The sequence below is a fragment of the Phyllostomus hastatus genome, unplaced genomic scaffold (genome assembly GCF_019186645.2).
Source record: "Phyllostomus hastatus isolate PE091 unplaced genomic scaffold, TTU_PhHast_1.1 phas_contig_930, whole genome shotgun sequence".
Taxonomy (NCBI): Eukaryota; Metazoa; Chordata; class Mammalia; order Chiroptera; family Phyllostomidae; genus Phyllostomus; species Phyllostomus hastatus.
Genome location: NW_025333987.1, coordinates 1 through 13,280, shown reverse-complemented (window position 1 = coordinate 13,280; position 13,280 = coordinate 1). Strand labels below are relative to the sequence as shown.

The 13,280-nt window shown below is 34.5% G+C and overlaps 1 protein-coding gene across 2 annotated transcripts; it reads left to right on the top strand.

The window, feature by feature from the left end:
• Positions 1-1,459: 1,459 nt before the first annotated feature.
• Positions 1,460-9,289, top strand: LOC123827887 (NKG2-A/NKG2-B type II integral membrane protein-like). Of its 2 annotated transcripts, XM_045852336.1 has the most exons (6): positions 1,460-1,653; positions 2,041-2,136; positions 2,593-2,646; positions 3,168-3,319; positions 7,576-7,676; positions 7,982-9,289. In XM_045852336.1, the coding sequence occupies exons 1-6, from the start codon at positions 1,467-1,469 to the stop codon at positions 8,097-8,099; spliced, it is 708 nt and encodes a 235-aa protein (XP_045708292.1). In that variant the 5' UTR covers positions 1,460-1,466; the 3' UTR covers positions 8,100-9,289. The 2 variants fall into 2 exon arrangements, with proteins under 2 accessions (XP_045708292.1, XP_045708293.1); XM_045852337.1 differs by lacking the exon at positions 2,593-2,646.
• Positions 9,290-13,280: the final 3,991 nt, after the last annotated feature.

The following is a 13,280-nucleotide window of genomic DNA, read 5'->3' as shown; positions in this document are numbered from 1 at the left end:
CCCACAAACATCATGACAAGGAATAATTCATTTTGGATTTTTATAATCAGCACAAGGTATGTTTTTGTGTGTAGTAATATGTTAATTTATATTTTGCTTAATCTTCATAAATAGATGTTTAAAAAGTAATTCATTGTACGATAAAGGCCAAACACAATTTCTTACACACTTATTTAGATTGAATAAAAGCAGCCTGATTTTTACTAAATGTCAGGATGAGGTAGTTTCTGTAAAATGTTAAAGTAAACCTAATTATAAACAATCAAAGTACTTTTAAAAATTTGAACAAGCTAGGCAAAAAAGATCTACCATACTGATTACAGAGACTTCTGCTTATTCAATTACTTTACAGGATATAACTGAATCAGAAATAATCACATAGAAACTGTGAATAACATGATAGTTGAGATAATTAACATTTTTGAGAGTTTGTGTGTCAGGTGGGGTGCTAAGTATCACACGCACAATGTCTTACATATTGTTTTCACTTTAGATTAGTAAAGTAGGTTACTTGACAGTAACTTTTTTAAAGTCACACATTGTAAGTTGCAAAGCCAGAATTAAATCCTATTTCTCTGAGTACAGAGTTCATTTACTGAATTATTAAATTATATTACTTGGCTTATTGTAATTGCTTAGACAACTAATGTAATTTGCTCTTACTATGACACTCAAAGGATCTTTCTAGAAGCTTAAAAGAATGTTATTCCTCCATAAATAACCTCTACTTCATTATCTTATGGATTCAAACATACCCATTAAATCAGTTATCGATTAGTTTTGTAAAATAATTATTTTAAATCTTTTTGTTGTTTCATTTTCATGATTTTTTATGTTATAGATAAGTTTACTATATCATGTAACATTTTCCAACATATAAAATATTTCTTTAAATTTTTACTTAATTCTCAGAACTCATCCACCATTCAAAATAAAGAATCTTTTAATAACTACTTTAATAAATAAATGTAAGTCACTAAATAAATGTAATTTAGTGCAGGAAATTAATGTATATGCCAAAACTACTGTTTTTCATCATTAAAGCACTTAGTCTTTACTATTGGATTTCAAAATTCTCAAAAATACCTTTTCTTCTTTCTAATAAAACATTTAATTTCTAAGAGATATTCTAATGTCAAAATATTTCTGTGAAATAAAACTTTAAATTAATGAGGATGTTATTATCCACGTACATCTGTATTTCTCACTAATTATGCCTTTTTATCACTCAAATAATATATAAACAAATGTAGAGTATATTTAAAAATGTATTTTACCATAAGACACTTGTTTAAACCTTTAAGGAATTTAGAACCAGAACTTCAGATTCTTCAACTGGGAAATGACCCTGATACTCACCCTCCACCCTGCCCAGTGTCACTGTGAGGGATCTCTTCAGTGCGTGTCACTTAATCGTAAGCACACATGTTGCAGAGCACAGTCTCGGCCACCACTCAGCTGCAGAGATGAGTGACCAGAGAGTAACCTATGCAGAACTAAATCTGGTTAAGGACCCAAAGAAACATCACAAGAAACCTAAGAGAACTCAAGGCTCCATTCCAGGAACTGAGCAGGAACTAACCTATGCAGAATTAAATCTTCAAAATGCTTCTCAGGATCTTCGAGGGAGTGACAAGAATGACCACTGCAAAGGTAACACATTCAACAGACACAGTATAACTGTTCTGGGATGTGCAGCTGGGTGCAGAGGTGTGGGGAAAAGTAGGGAATAAGCTCACATATTTTCATTTTAAGGATCAGAACTTGAAGTTGGAATATGGTATGTTAATATGAAAGCTGAGTACTAATTTTATTCAGACATTCTTGTAGGTTGCAGTCTTTGACCAGTAACTCATAGAGCATTATATTTAATGAAAATGCAATGAAATATTCTGAGAGGAAGATTACAGTAGTAGATAACACTCTTGGGGTCCAAGTTTATTTATATGACTACCCGTGCATGGGGGTTTCTGTTTATAAACTATCTAAACAATTGTCTCCGTCTCTCCTCTCTCAATGTTTCCGTTTCCCTCCCTGCAGCATCCCTGCCACCTCCAGAGAAGCTCATTGCTGGGATCCTAGGGGTCATCTGCCTTGTCCTGATGTGCACTGTGATACCAATAGCTGTTATTCACTGTAAGTAAATTTTTGTAAGACCATATGGCTTTTTCACTTCAATATTCATCAATACCTCTAAACACTTCATAATATTATAGAACTTTCACTTAAAGATATGCACTTAGACTAAATGTAGAGTGGTTATTTTAAATTTGTTAAATGCATGACTAATAATGATTATAGAAAGTATTTTATATACATTCATATATTCTGATTTCATAACTCAAACACATGTTTTTTGAAGACTGGAAAATCTTAGAAATATAAATTTATTTTGAGATTGGTCAAATGAAGTAATGTTAAGAGAGAGTGAATTTTTATTCTGTAGAATTTCATTATAGTTACACCTAAATGGTTATTACTTTATTAACTTTTCTTGGCAAAATAAATTTTATTGCAGATTATTCTAAACAAATCATAATACTTCAAAGTGTTATAATTTGTTTAGATTAAGAATGACTTTAATTTTTGTAGCTCTTGCAACACTGAAGAAGAACTATTCCTCCCCAATAACAAAGATCCAGAAAGGTATATAATTTCCAAAGTTTTCATATTTGCACAGTTTGTATTTTTGTCTCTGCCTTGGGGTAGGCAAAAATGATAATAATTTTGGGGGGACAACATAACATAAATGGGCTATAATTGTTCATAAATAATATTTATGCAAGTGTGCTTTTTCTTATGCAACTATATAAATAAATATTCATTTAAAATATCCAAACCCATTTTTGCCAATTGGCCCAAACTTCCCACTGCTATGACAAAACAAGTAATTTTACTATTCTTAATAACTGGTTTAATTGATTAACTTTTGGACATGTGTAGAGTGGATATTTTTGTTTGTGTATTTGCTTTATATATACACATAATTAGGGGCTGAGGGGCTGACTTTTCTCTGTGTTTGTATGACTGTATTTTGCATTATATGTGCCAGCCTGTGAGGATGCTTAGAAATATTATATACATATATGTTTATATTTGTGAATTATATGTTAATTTTCATTTTGAAACTTCAAGTTGTTGGGTAATAATTCATAATCTTTCCTCAGCATATTCTTGTGGTCATTGTCCACCAGAGTGGTTTACATATTCCAACAACTGCTATTACATCAGCACTGAAAATAAAACATGGACTGAGAGTTCGAAGGCCTGTGCTTCTAAGAACTCTAGCCTGGCCTACATAGATAATGAAGAAGAAAGGGTGAGATATCAAACATTTCGTACACTTTACTTATGGCTTATTTTAGTCAATATTGTATTTGTAGCATTCATTCATATTTTTGTACATATTTACAGCTATTTAAAGTCTTCTAATATTTCATTGTTTGACTTCATAATATTTTGTCACACTGTATACCAGTAATGCACATTTATACTTCATAGAAAACTGTGCTTCTATATATGCTTGGTTTCTACAATAAACTTTGCTATTTAATTTTGCCTTATGTGAAGGACACTAACTACATCACAATTGAGCACATTGGCTACACAGGGAATGGCACCATGTAATTACAAATCAGATCACCAAATGCAGTGGGCAGTCCTCTATAGCCCTGCTCTTGAGTATCCATTCTCTCACTGCCTCTCCCCCCTCACCACTTACCCACTGGGCTGACTTTGATATTATAGAGTCTCTTTGCTTGTTTTTGAACCTCATATAAATGCAATGCTATAGTAGACATTTTTCTTCCTGTCTTTTTTCACACTTGTATGCTATTGTTGCCTTTTATCTACATTGTATTTATCTGCTGCTAGTTAATTTTCACTGCTGACTTGTGTGAATGTAATATTTTAAAATCCATCTATCTGATGTCTTCATTGGGGATGTGTGTTTCATGCCCTCAGGGATGAAGAGCCTTTCTAAGTCCATTTCTTTTAGTCATAAAATCCCCTTTGCTGGTCCCACCTCCAACCCATCTACCCTGGTTTCTCTTAGGAAAAGGAGAGGCACTTGCTCTCCTTGCTTTTGTCAGCAGGTGTCCTGGTGGATCACCTTGTACGCCTACCTGGAGTTGCTGGTCAGGCTTCCCTCTGCAGAGCAGAGGGGGGATGGCTTGCTTCACCACCTCCTGTTGTTAGGTAGGGTCTGGGAAGCATCAGGCCTCAGTCACTTTCATTTGGGTGGGAGTATAAGATACCCCCTCACACTGTTTTTCCCTAACCTTAGTGTACCAAATTATTTTCCTTCTTCTTTCCACCTTTCAGGGTTCTCTTTGAGTTGTGTTTCTTATTAGTTACAGAATTTCTAACTGTAGTCTTCAGAAAAATGAGTCTCTAACACTAGATTCCATAGATACAAAAAAGATCACTTCAGGCTTATCTGCTTAAAGAATGGTGCAGGCCCCCCCAAAACAATTTTTTACATTTAGTGTCCTTTCTTTGCTTAATTATATTTTATTGATTATGCTATTGCAGTTGTCCCAATATTCCCTCCTTTGCCTCCCTCCATACAGTCTCCTCTCTCTCAGGCCATCCCCCTACCATTGTTCACATCAATGGTTTATACCTATAAATTCTTTGGCTATTCCATTTCCTATACTGGACTTTACATCCCATGTTGGTTCTGTAACTACCAATTTGTAGTTCTTAATTCTCTCACTTCTTCTACCATTCCCCTACACCAATCTCTGATCAAAATGCTCTCTGCTACCATGATTGTCTCTGTGCTCTTCTTTGCTTTTCTTGTTTCTTTGGTTTGTTTTTCAGATTCAGTTGTTGATAGATGTATATTTATTGCCATTTTGCTGACAGTTTGATCTTCTATGTTTTCTCTTTTTTTATCTTCTCCTTAAATAAGTCCTTTTAACACTTCATATACTAAGGGTTTGGTTATGATGACCACCTCTATTTTTTTCTTATCTGGAAAGCACTTATCTGCCCTTCAGTTCTAAATGATAGCTTTGCTGGGTAAATCAATCTTGGCTGTAGGTCCCTGAGCTTCCTGCCTTTGAATATTTCTTGCCAATACCTTCTTGCCTGAAAAATTTCTTTCAGAAATAGGATGACAGTCTTATGGGAACTCCCCTGTAGGTAACTAACTGATTTTCTCTTCCTGCGTTTGAGATTCTCTCTTTATCTTTAACCTTTGGCATTTTAATTATCATGTGTCTTAGAGTAGGTATCTTTACATCCTTCTTGTTTGGGACTCTGCACTTTATGCCTTTCATGTCTATTTTCTTCACCAAATTAGGGAAGTTTTCTTTCATTATTTTTTCAAATAGATCTTCTATTTCTTGCTGTTTCTCTTCTCCTTCTGGCACCTCTGTGATATGAATGTTGGATATCTTGATGTTGTCCCAGAGGCAGCTATACTATGCTCATTTTTTTTTTGGATTCTTTTTTCCTCTTGTTCTGTATGGTTGTTTTTTGTTTCCTTATGTTGCAAATAATTGATTTGAGTATTGGCTTCATCCACTTTACCGTTGTTTCTCAGTAAGTTGTTCTTTATTTCAATTATGCATACTTCCTTTCTGACTGGATCTTTTTATGTTGTTGAGGTCCTCACTAAGTTTCTTGAGCATCCTTATAACCAGGGTTTTGATCCCTGCATCTGACAGATTGTTTATTTCTGTTTTGCTTAGTTCTTTTTCTGGGGTTTTGATCTGTTTTTTCGTTTGGGCCATGTTTCTCTGTTTCTTCATTTTGGCAGCCTCCTTGTATGTGTTTCTGTGCATTATGTAGAGCTACTTTGGCTCCCTGTGTTGGTAGTGTGGCCTAATGTAGTAGGTGTCCTGTAGGGTCTAGTGGCACAGCCTTCCCTATCAACCAAGCTAGGTACTCAAAGTGTGCCCTTCATGTGGGCTGTGTACCCCTTCCTCTTGCAGCTGAGCCTTGGGTGCTTTTGGAAAGTCAATGGGAGGGATTTACCCATGCCAGTCAGCTGTAAGTACCTGCCATTATCACTGACCTCCAACTCCTGCCCTCTGTGGAGGATCAGCTGTGCAAAGGCTCCAACATGGTCTATAGCTGTCCACTGGGTGCACAAGTCTTGGGGTTTCCTGGGTGGTGCAGGCCATGGTCTGCTCCCACCTCTGCTTGGCCCTGTCCCTCTCTGCCTGAGCTATGGAGCAATCTGAGATAACTACTACCTGTACTGGGATTGGAGATTCCCAGGTGAAGCCAAATTGTGAATCTAGGCTGGCTGCTGCTAGTGAAATGACTGGGAACACTGGGCAAGAGGTGTGTTATGGGGAGGAGAAGAAAGTTCACTGAGGCCAGCTGTTGCTTGTTTGAAAGGAATTAGGAAGTTGTGAAGCATAAGCTAATAGCAGCCATTCATATGGAAAAGCCACTGTTAATAGCTGTAAGTTGAATGAGATGGAGCTTTAGGGGATCCTTAGGGTGGAGCAAACATTATTAGCTAGGTGGATTGAGTCTCAGATATGGCATCCACCTCCTGGCTCTATGGCTCTGCCCACCTTTATGTCTGGGACAAAGCTGTCCCCCAGGTCTCACCTTGATGCCAGACTTTCCAGTCTCTCCCCATATGCCACCAGTGCCTTTCAAGCTGCTACCATAGTGCTGGAGCTCAGAGGGAGTGAGTCTGTGTAAGTTCTTGTGTGGCTTCTCTAAGAGGAATTGCTTGGGATTCCAGAAGTTCTTCCACTAACTCAATTCCTGCTGGTTTTTGCAGTCAGAAATTATGGGGACTTATCTTCCTGGCACTGGAACTCTAACTGGGAGGGGGCCTGGTATGGGTCTGGGACTCCTCACTCCTGAGAGATCCCTCCTGAAATTTTATCCACAACATGTGGATGTGGCAGCAGTCCATTCAGCATCTCCATCCCTCTTACCAGTCTGGATGGATGTGGTTTCTTTAATTCCGTAGTTATCAGACTTCCCTGCAAGTGGATTTCTGATGGTTCTGAGTGATAGGTTTCTGTAATTTAGCTGTAATTTTTATGTGATCATGTGAGGAGGCAAGCCGTATTTACCTATGCCACCATCTTCCCCTTTATTTTCTTAATTAAAATTCCATAACTTAAAAAAAAACTGAGTATTTGAAAAACAGTAGAAAACTACATTTAGTTATGGAATCAAATACTTTATATAAATGTTAAGAAATTTATTTAAAACCTTGTGGTGTTAGATTTGTCAACAAGGGTAGCGACTAAAGTACATATAGCAAAATATTCCTTATTAACCTAAGAGGAAAAATGAAACTATGATGCATAAATGTTTAAGAGGTAATTTTAAATCAAATGTACAAATGTTGCTGAAAGTTTCTGACAGTATGAAATTGATTTTAATATCTCTTTAAATGTCTTTAATATATTAAATCTTAATATTAAGACTTTAAAAGTCTTAATATATTATATCTTTGTGTTAGACTAGGATCCAACACTCTCATTTTGTTCTCAAAATGAAACATCCTATGACACAATACACTACAGGCAACTTAAAAAATATAATGCAAACTTTCAGAATGATTAAATAATATTTTTTATTTTGGGATAGAAATTTCTGAAGTTCATATCGCATGCATCATGGATTGGAGTTTTTCGTAGAAGCAGTGATCATCCATGGATATCGATAAATGGTTCAACTCTCACACTAGAGTGAGTTTTTTTTTTTGAAATTTTGTGCTATATAAGGGAAAACATGAAAGAACAATTCAAGAGTTTTATTAATACATTTGTTTAATTTGAATTGTGAGCATGATATTCAGAGTTAATGAAATGTTGATATAAATATTAAGAATGACTAGTTTTCTTATTAACCAACTCTTACTATATTATATGAAAAATATATCTGCCCATTTGTAAAATATTCTATTATGCTCTCATAGAAGATGCTACTTGTTGTTTTCAAGGATTGCCCTCATACAACGTTAGAACAAAATTGTGCATTTTCTCCATTGCAGGATCACAGAATCACTATCTGCTAATGGAAACTGTGTGATGCTACATGGATATGGCCTCGCATCAAGCAGTTGTGAATCTTCAAAAATATATATTTGCAAGCATGGGTTGTATGGTTAAAACTTGGATTCTACCAGTAACTATTTTTCATGAAATGGAAATAATGTTATGACTGCATATGTCTTCAAGTGAATTATTTGTTCTAGTAAAGATAAAAATTCCATAAGCATTACTGGAAAATAATACACACATCCAAAAGTACAGATATACTTCCTCTTAGTGCCTGTCAATTTTTGGTTAACATTATGTTTGTGACATTCAACTTTTCTAAAAGATCGCATGTCATGTGAGTCCATTTAAATGAACTGTCAAGAATTTTGATATTTTAAATTGACTCACACCACAGAGACCTGAGGATATGTGAGAATAGGAACTATTAATTGGTTTACTGCTTCTTTAGGGGGCTGAAAACTTTCCAAATTCTGAGAGTGGTGATAGCTGCAAGGCTCTGCGAATATACTTAAAATCACTGATATGCACACTCTAAATGCATGAACTCTGTGCTTTGTAATTACACCTCAGTAAGGCTTAAAAAAACACTTGGGGTTATGTTGGGGGCTGCATTTTAATTTTAAATAATTTATAAAGATTAGGCAATTTAAAATATCATGGCTTACAATCAAATCATGCTTTATTCTTCCATGTACTTGGTTTTCTTTCATTTCTGTACTATATTTTTTAATTTTCCTGTATTGAAGTCTTAAAGAAATATGAATATTAGTATTTCATAATCATGGTTTTGTAAATGGCATACTTCTTTAAAAGTTTCCTTTAGTAATTTTTCTATTTTAAAAAGATATACAATTGAGGTTGGTTTACATGTTAATTTTGTTATATTAGTTTTATCATTTCAAACATTTATTCCTTTGAACAGTTTATATAAATATTTATTTAATTTCTTTTTCCTTGGTACAATTTTTTCATTTTCTTGACTTATTACCACAGAGTAGGGTTTTATTTTCAATGTTGGATAGTATGGAGAGTAAGAGTTCTACATGTATCCATCTCTATTTTAGGGAAAAAACATTTAAATATTTCATCATAAAGTATGAGTTCTGTTTTAAATTTTTCATTATACTTTTCATATATTAAGCAATTCCATAATATTGCTATTTTCTAATAGATTCTACATTTGATTGATGTTCCATTTTTATTATTGTTGTATCATTTGTAATGATGCTTTTTCTGCATAGTTTATGAAGTAAATTACCTTTATTTCATTCAAATATTAAACCAATCTTGCATTTCCAAATTAAAGCCACAATAATCAATTTGTTTTGTCCTTCTTTAAATGTCAGTGCATATAGTACTTATTTTAATTTGTTTTTTCATTATTGTTCATAAAGAGTTCTGAATGAGTTTTTATGTAATGTACTCGACAGTTTTTATTTCTTTGTTTGTTTATTTTTATTGTTGTTCAAGTATAGCTGTCTACCTTTTCCTGCCACCATTTTCACTATCCCACCAACCTCCCACCTCCCACTGCCAATCTTACCTACCTTTGGTGTTGTCCATGGCTCCTTATACATGTTCCTTACCCTTCATTCCCCCATTTTTCCCTATGCCCCCTCCTCTCATTAGTGTCAGTTTGTTCTTTATTTCAATGTCTCTTTAGTTTTTTTTTATGCACTCATTTACTGGTGGGCATTTAGGTTGCTTCTAGCACTTGGCTATTGTGAATTGTGCTGCTATGAACATTGGGGTGTGTAGGTTCTTTCGAATTGGCATTTTGGGATTCTTAGTGTATAATCCCAGCAGTGGAATTATCAGGTCAAAAGGGAGCTCCATTTTTAGTTTTTTAGGAAATTCCACAGTGTTTTCCACAGTGACTGTACCAGTCTGCATTCTCACCAGCAATATACTAGGGTTCCCTTTCCCCCACAACCTTCCCAGTACTTCTTGTTTGTTGATTTGTTTATGATGGCCATTCTGAATGGTGTGAAGTGGCATCTCATTGGGGTTTTAATTTGAATCTCTCTGATGGCTAGTGATGCTGAGCATCCTGTCATGTGTGTCTGGGCCCTCTGTATGTCCTCCTTGGAGAAGTGTCTGTTCACGTCCTTTGCCCATTATTAGACTGGGTTGTTTGTCTTCCTGAGTGTAGTCATGCGAGCTCTTTATATATTGTGGAGATCAGACCCTTGTCCAATGTAGTCAGACCCTGATATAACTTATGAAGTGATCCCCAAGTAATTCTAGTCCCTACTGTGTACTTTATGTGATGATTTGAATATTATTAACAATATTTCCTATCCTTTACACCCTCATGACAATTTCTTAACTACCAATTAGTAGAATTTTCTTTTAGAATTTCTCATATGCAGCAGGGTTGCACATCACTGAAAGTTTTACAATCTGTGGTTTATTTGTTACCTTTTTCCCCTTTGGTAAGAACAGTTCAGATCCATGTCTGAGTGAACTTCAATTATACAATACAGTGGTATTGACAGTAGCCACCATGTGAAACATTAGTTTCTTAGGCTTCTTCATCTTCCAAGTGAAAGTTTGTACCTTTTTTCCAATTTCTCCTTAAATTCTTACTCCCAGCCCCTGACAGCCATTGTTCTCTGAATTTGTTATTTTAAAATTTCACCTGTAAATGATACCATGCAGCAATAGTCTTTCTTCATCTCATTTATTTCACTCAGCAAAATGCCTTCAGGTTCATCCTGGTCATATGAGAGAAATTCTTTTTCTCTTGGCTGAATAATAATTCATTGTGTGTGTGTGTATAATTTCTTTTAATCCATTCATCTATTAGACACACTTAGGTTGCTTTCATACCTTAATTATGGTGAATAATGCTTCAAGGAACTTGGGAATACAGATACTTCTTCATATTAATTATGTCTTTCTTTGCATACGTACCCAGAAGTGGGATTGGTGGACCATATGGTACTTTCCATTATAACTTCCCAATGATGGTTAAACATTTACACTTTTCTTGATACAATATGAAACTGATAAAAAGATTTCCATTTGATACATCCTAGGTGACTCCCATTTAATGATTTATTTCTTCTGAGACTCATGTGTCATTTCCTTGTTTTCAAAACTACTCTTTGTGCCCTCCGCCATTTTGGTTATATGAAATTTTTTAAAATTATATTTGTTTCTTTCTACATAGTTATAACATAACTACAGTGAGACATAGGAAGAAAACAAATTGGCTTTTGTCATTTACAACAAACATTTCTATTAAAATACAGACAGCTATTTATGATTAGAGGATGAATTAATGAATAATAAAATGAGTAGCAATTTCACATTTCAATCTCTTACATTAAAGCACAGTACAATGTTGTTTAGTGTTTTCTTATTCTTAGAGGCACTTATTTTTATCGGGGATCATATAAATTCCTTATATGCAAATAACAAATTTAATGCAGTCATTTAAAAAAACATGGGCACAGAGATTGAGGAGGTAAGTTTGGGCATTAATATTTGTGACACTTATCTTAAATTGAAAATGCAGTCATTCCTCAGAATATTAGTGACAAATATTATTGAGTACTTACTGCTAATGGGACTGTGATTTTATCTTTTTCCATTATAACTAAGAGACAAGGAGTGTATACATAAATTGAAGTAATGCCAGCATTAGCAACACTATCCAAGGGTAGGACTAAAACATCTAAGATTCTCTTAACAAGGCCAAAATTTTCAGTGTTTGTATATTTTAAGATTGAGGTAAGTTAAAAGTAGGGTGGACAAGTTTTTTTTTGTTCCAGAAATCTTTGGAAGTATGCAAGTGATTTCTCAGGGGCACTTACAAATGCACAAACTAAATGACACTCAACAAGCTCACAGTCTCCTATATTCTGGAGGTGTGTATGAGATAAACCATCTTAAAACTGCCCAAGTGTAAGAATTTCCTGTTCAAACTTTAAGTGACACTATGATGAGAAATCTTTTTTCTACTTTTGCCTCACTCTCAGTGTTCAGGGGGCCGTCTGTGAGGACCACAGACACTGCTTGTAGACGGGAGTCAGCAGGTCTCCTGTGAAGGATGCAGGACTTTCTGGCTCCCAGAGGTATGTGTCTCTCCTCTCCTGTGTCTCTACTGACCCAATTCATTTAATGGGAAAGTACAAATGCCAAATGTGTTTCAAATGAAGTACAATCAATACACAATAAAATTGAAGAAAACATTGGTGTTCATTTTTGTATACTTTACAGTAAAGTGTAAAATTTGAAAAATTTTTGCCTGTGCAAATTACTAAGAAGCATACCACATGCATATTTCACTTTGAAAATCAGGATAACTTAAATGGAAAGCTGTAAGCATCCTGACAAGGAGCAGTTAACTTTGGATTTTGTAATTAACATATATAATAATATATGTGGGTTATTTTATATTTAATCCAAACCATAAAATAGATTTTTAAAATGAATTAATCAAATCGTGAGGGTCAAATATAATTCTTCAAAAATGCATTTCAGTTAAATAGAAGCTGTTTGACTTGCAATAAAAAAATCAAGATTTAGCAGTCTCTGAAAACCATTATTTAAACTTAATTATAAACAATCAAAAGATTTTTAAAAATGCAACAAAACATTGCAACAAGAGATGCCACATTGTTAAGATGCCACATTGCTAATTCCTGCACTCCTGTGGCAGGAATTGTTACACTGTCTGATATAAGTAAAAGTAGTAACATGTCAACTATGTTATAATAATTAACTGGAAATTTATAAATGTAGATTATTAAGTGTTGTGCATGCATTGTATCTCACATATTTTTATTCTGACTTTGATTAGCCAACTAGGTTGCTAGACACTAATTACTAAAGGTTGTACATTGTAAATTTCAAAGACAGACTGTATTCCAAATCTCACTGACTGCAGCATCCAGTGACTGAATTTTTAAATTGCATTTTCTGATTTATTATATTTTACTACACATTACAGAATTTGAAAGCCAAGGGATTTTTCTGGACATTTGCAGCAACAGTGTTCCCCCATATACTACTTTATTCTTTGCAAAGTTGTTACTTTTCATTGCTTCCACCAATAATATATTGTCAGACATAGAATATCATTTTAAAAACCATTATTTTCTCAGAAGCACCTGTTTAAATCTCTAAGTAAATGAAAACAAGACTTCACATTTGCCCAATGCAAAATCAGTACTATTTCTTTTCTCACACTCCACCCACACTGACTCTCCTGGGGATCCACCCCCATATTCTCTGTAAGTATGTTTTTGAAATATTCAAGAGAATTTCTCACTGTATGTA

Excerpts from the sequence above, each read along its gene's own strand:
- LOC123827887 (XM_045852336.1), top strand. The coding sequence starts at position 1,467 with ATGAGTGACCAGAGAGTAACCTATGCAGAACTAAATCTGGTTAAGGAC. Across the intron at positions 1,654-2,040 it reads CAAGAATGACCACTGCAAAG|CATCCCTGCCACCTCCAGAG; the intron begins GTAACACATTCA and ends CCCTCCCTGCAG. Across the intron at positions 3,320-7,575 it reads TAGATAATGAAGAAGAAAGG|AAATTTCTGAAGTTCATATC; the intron begins GTGAGATATCAA and ends ATTTTGGGATAG.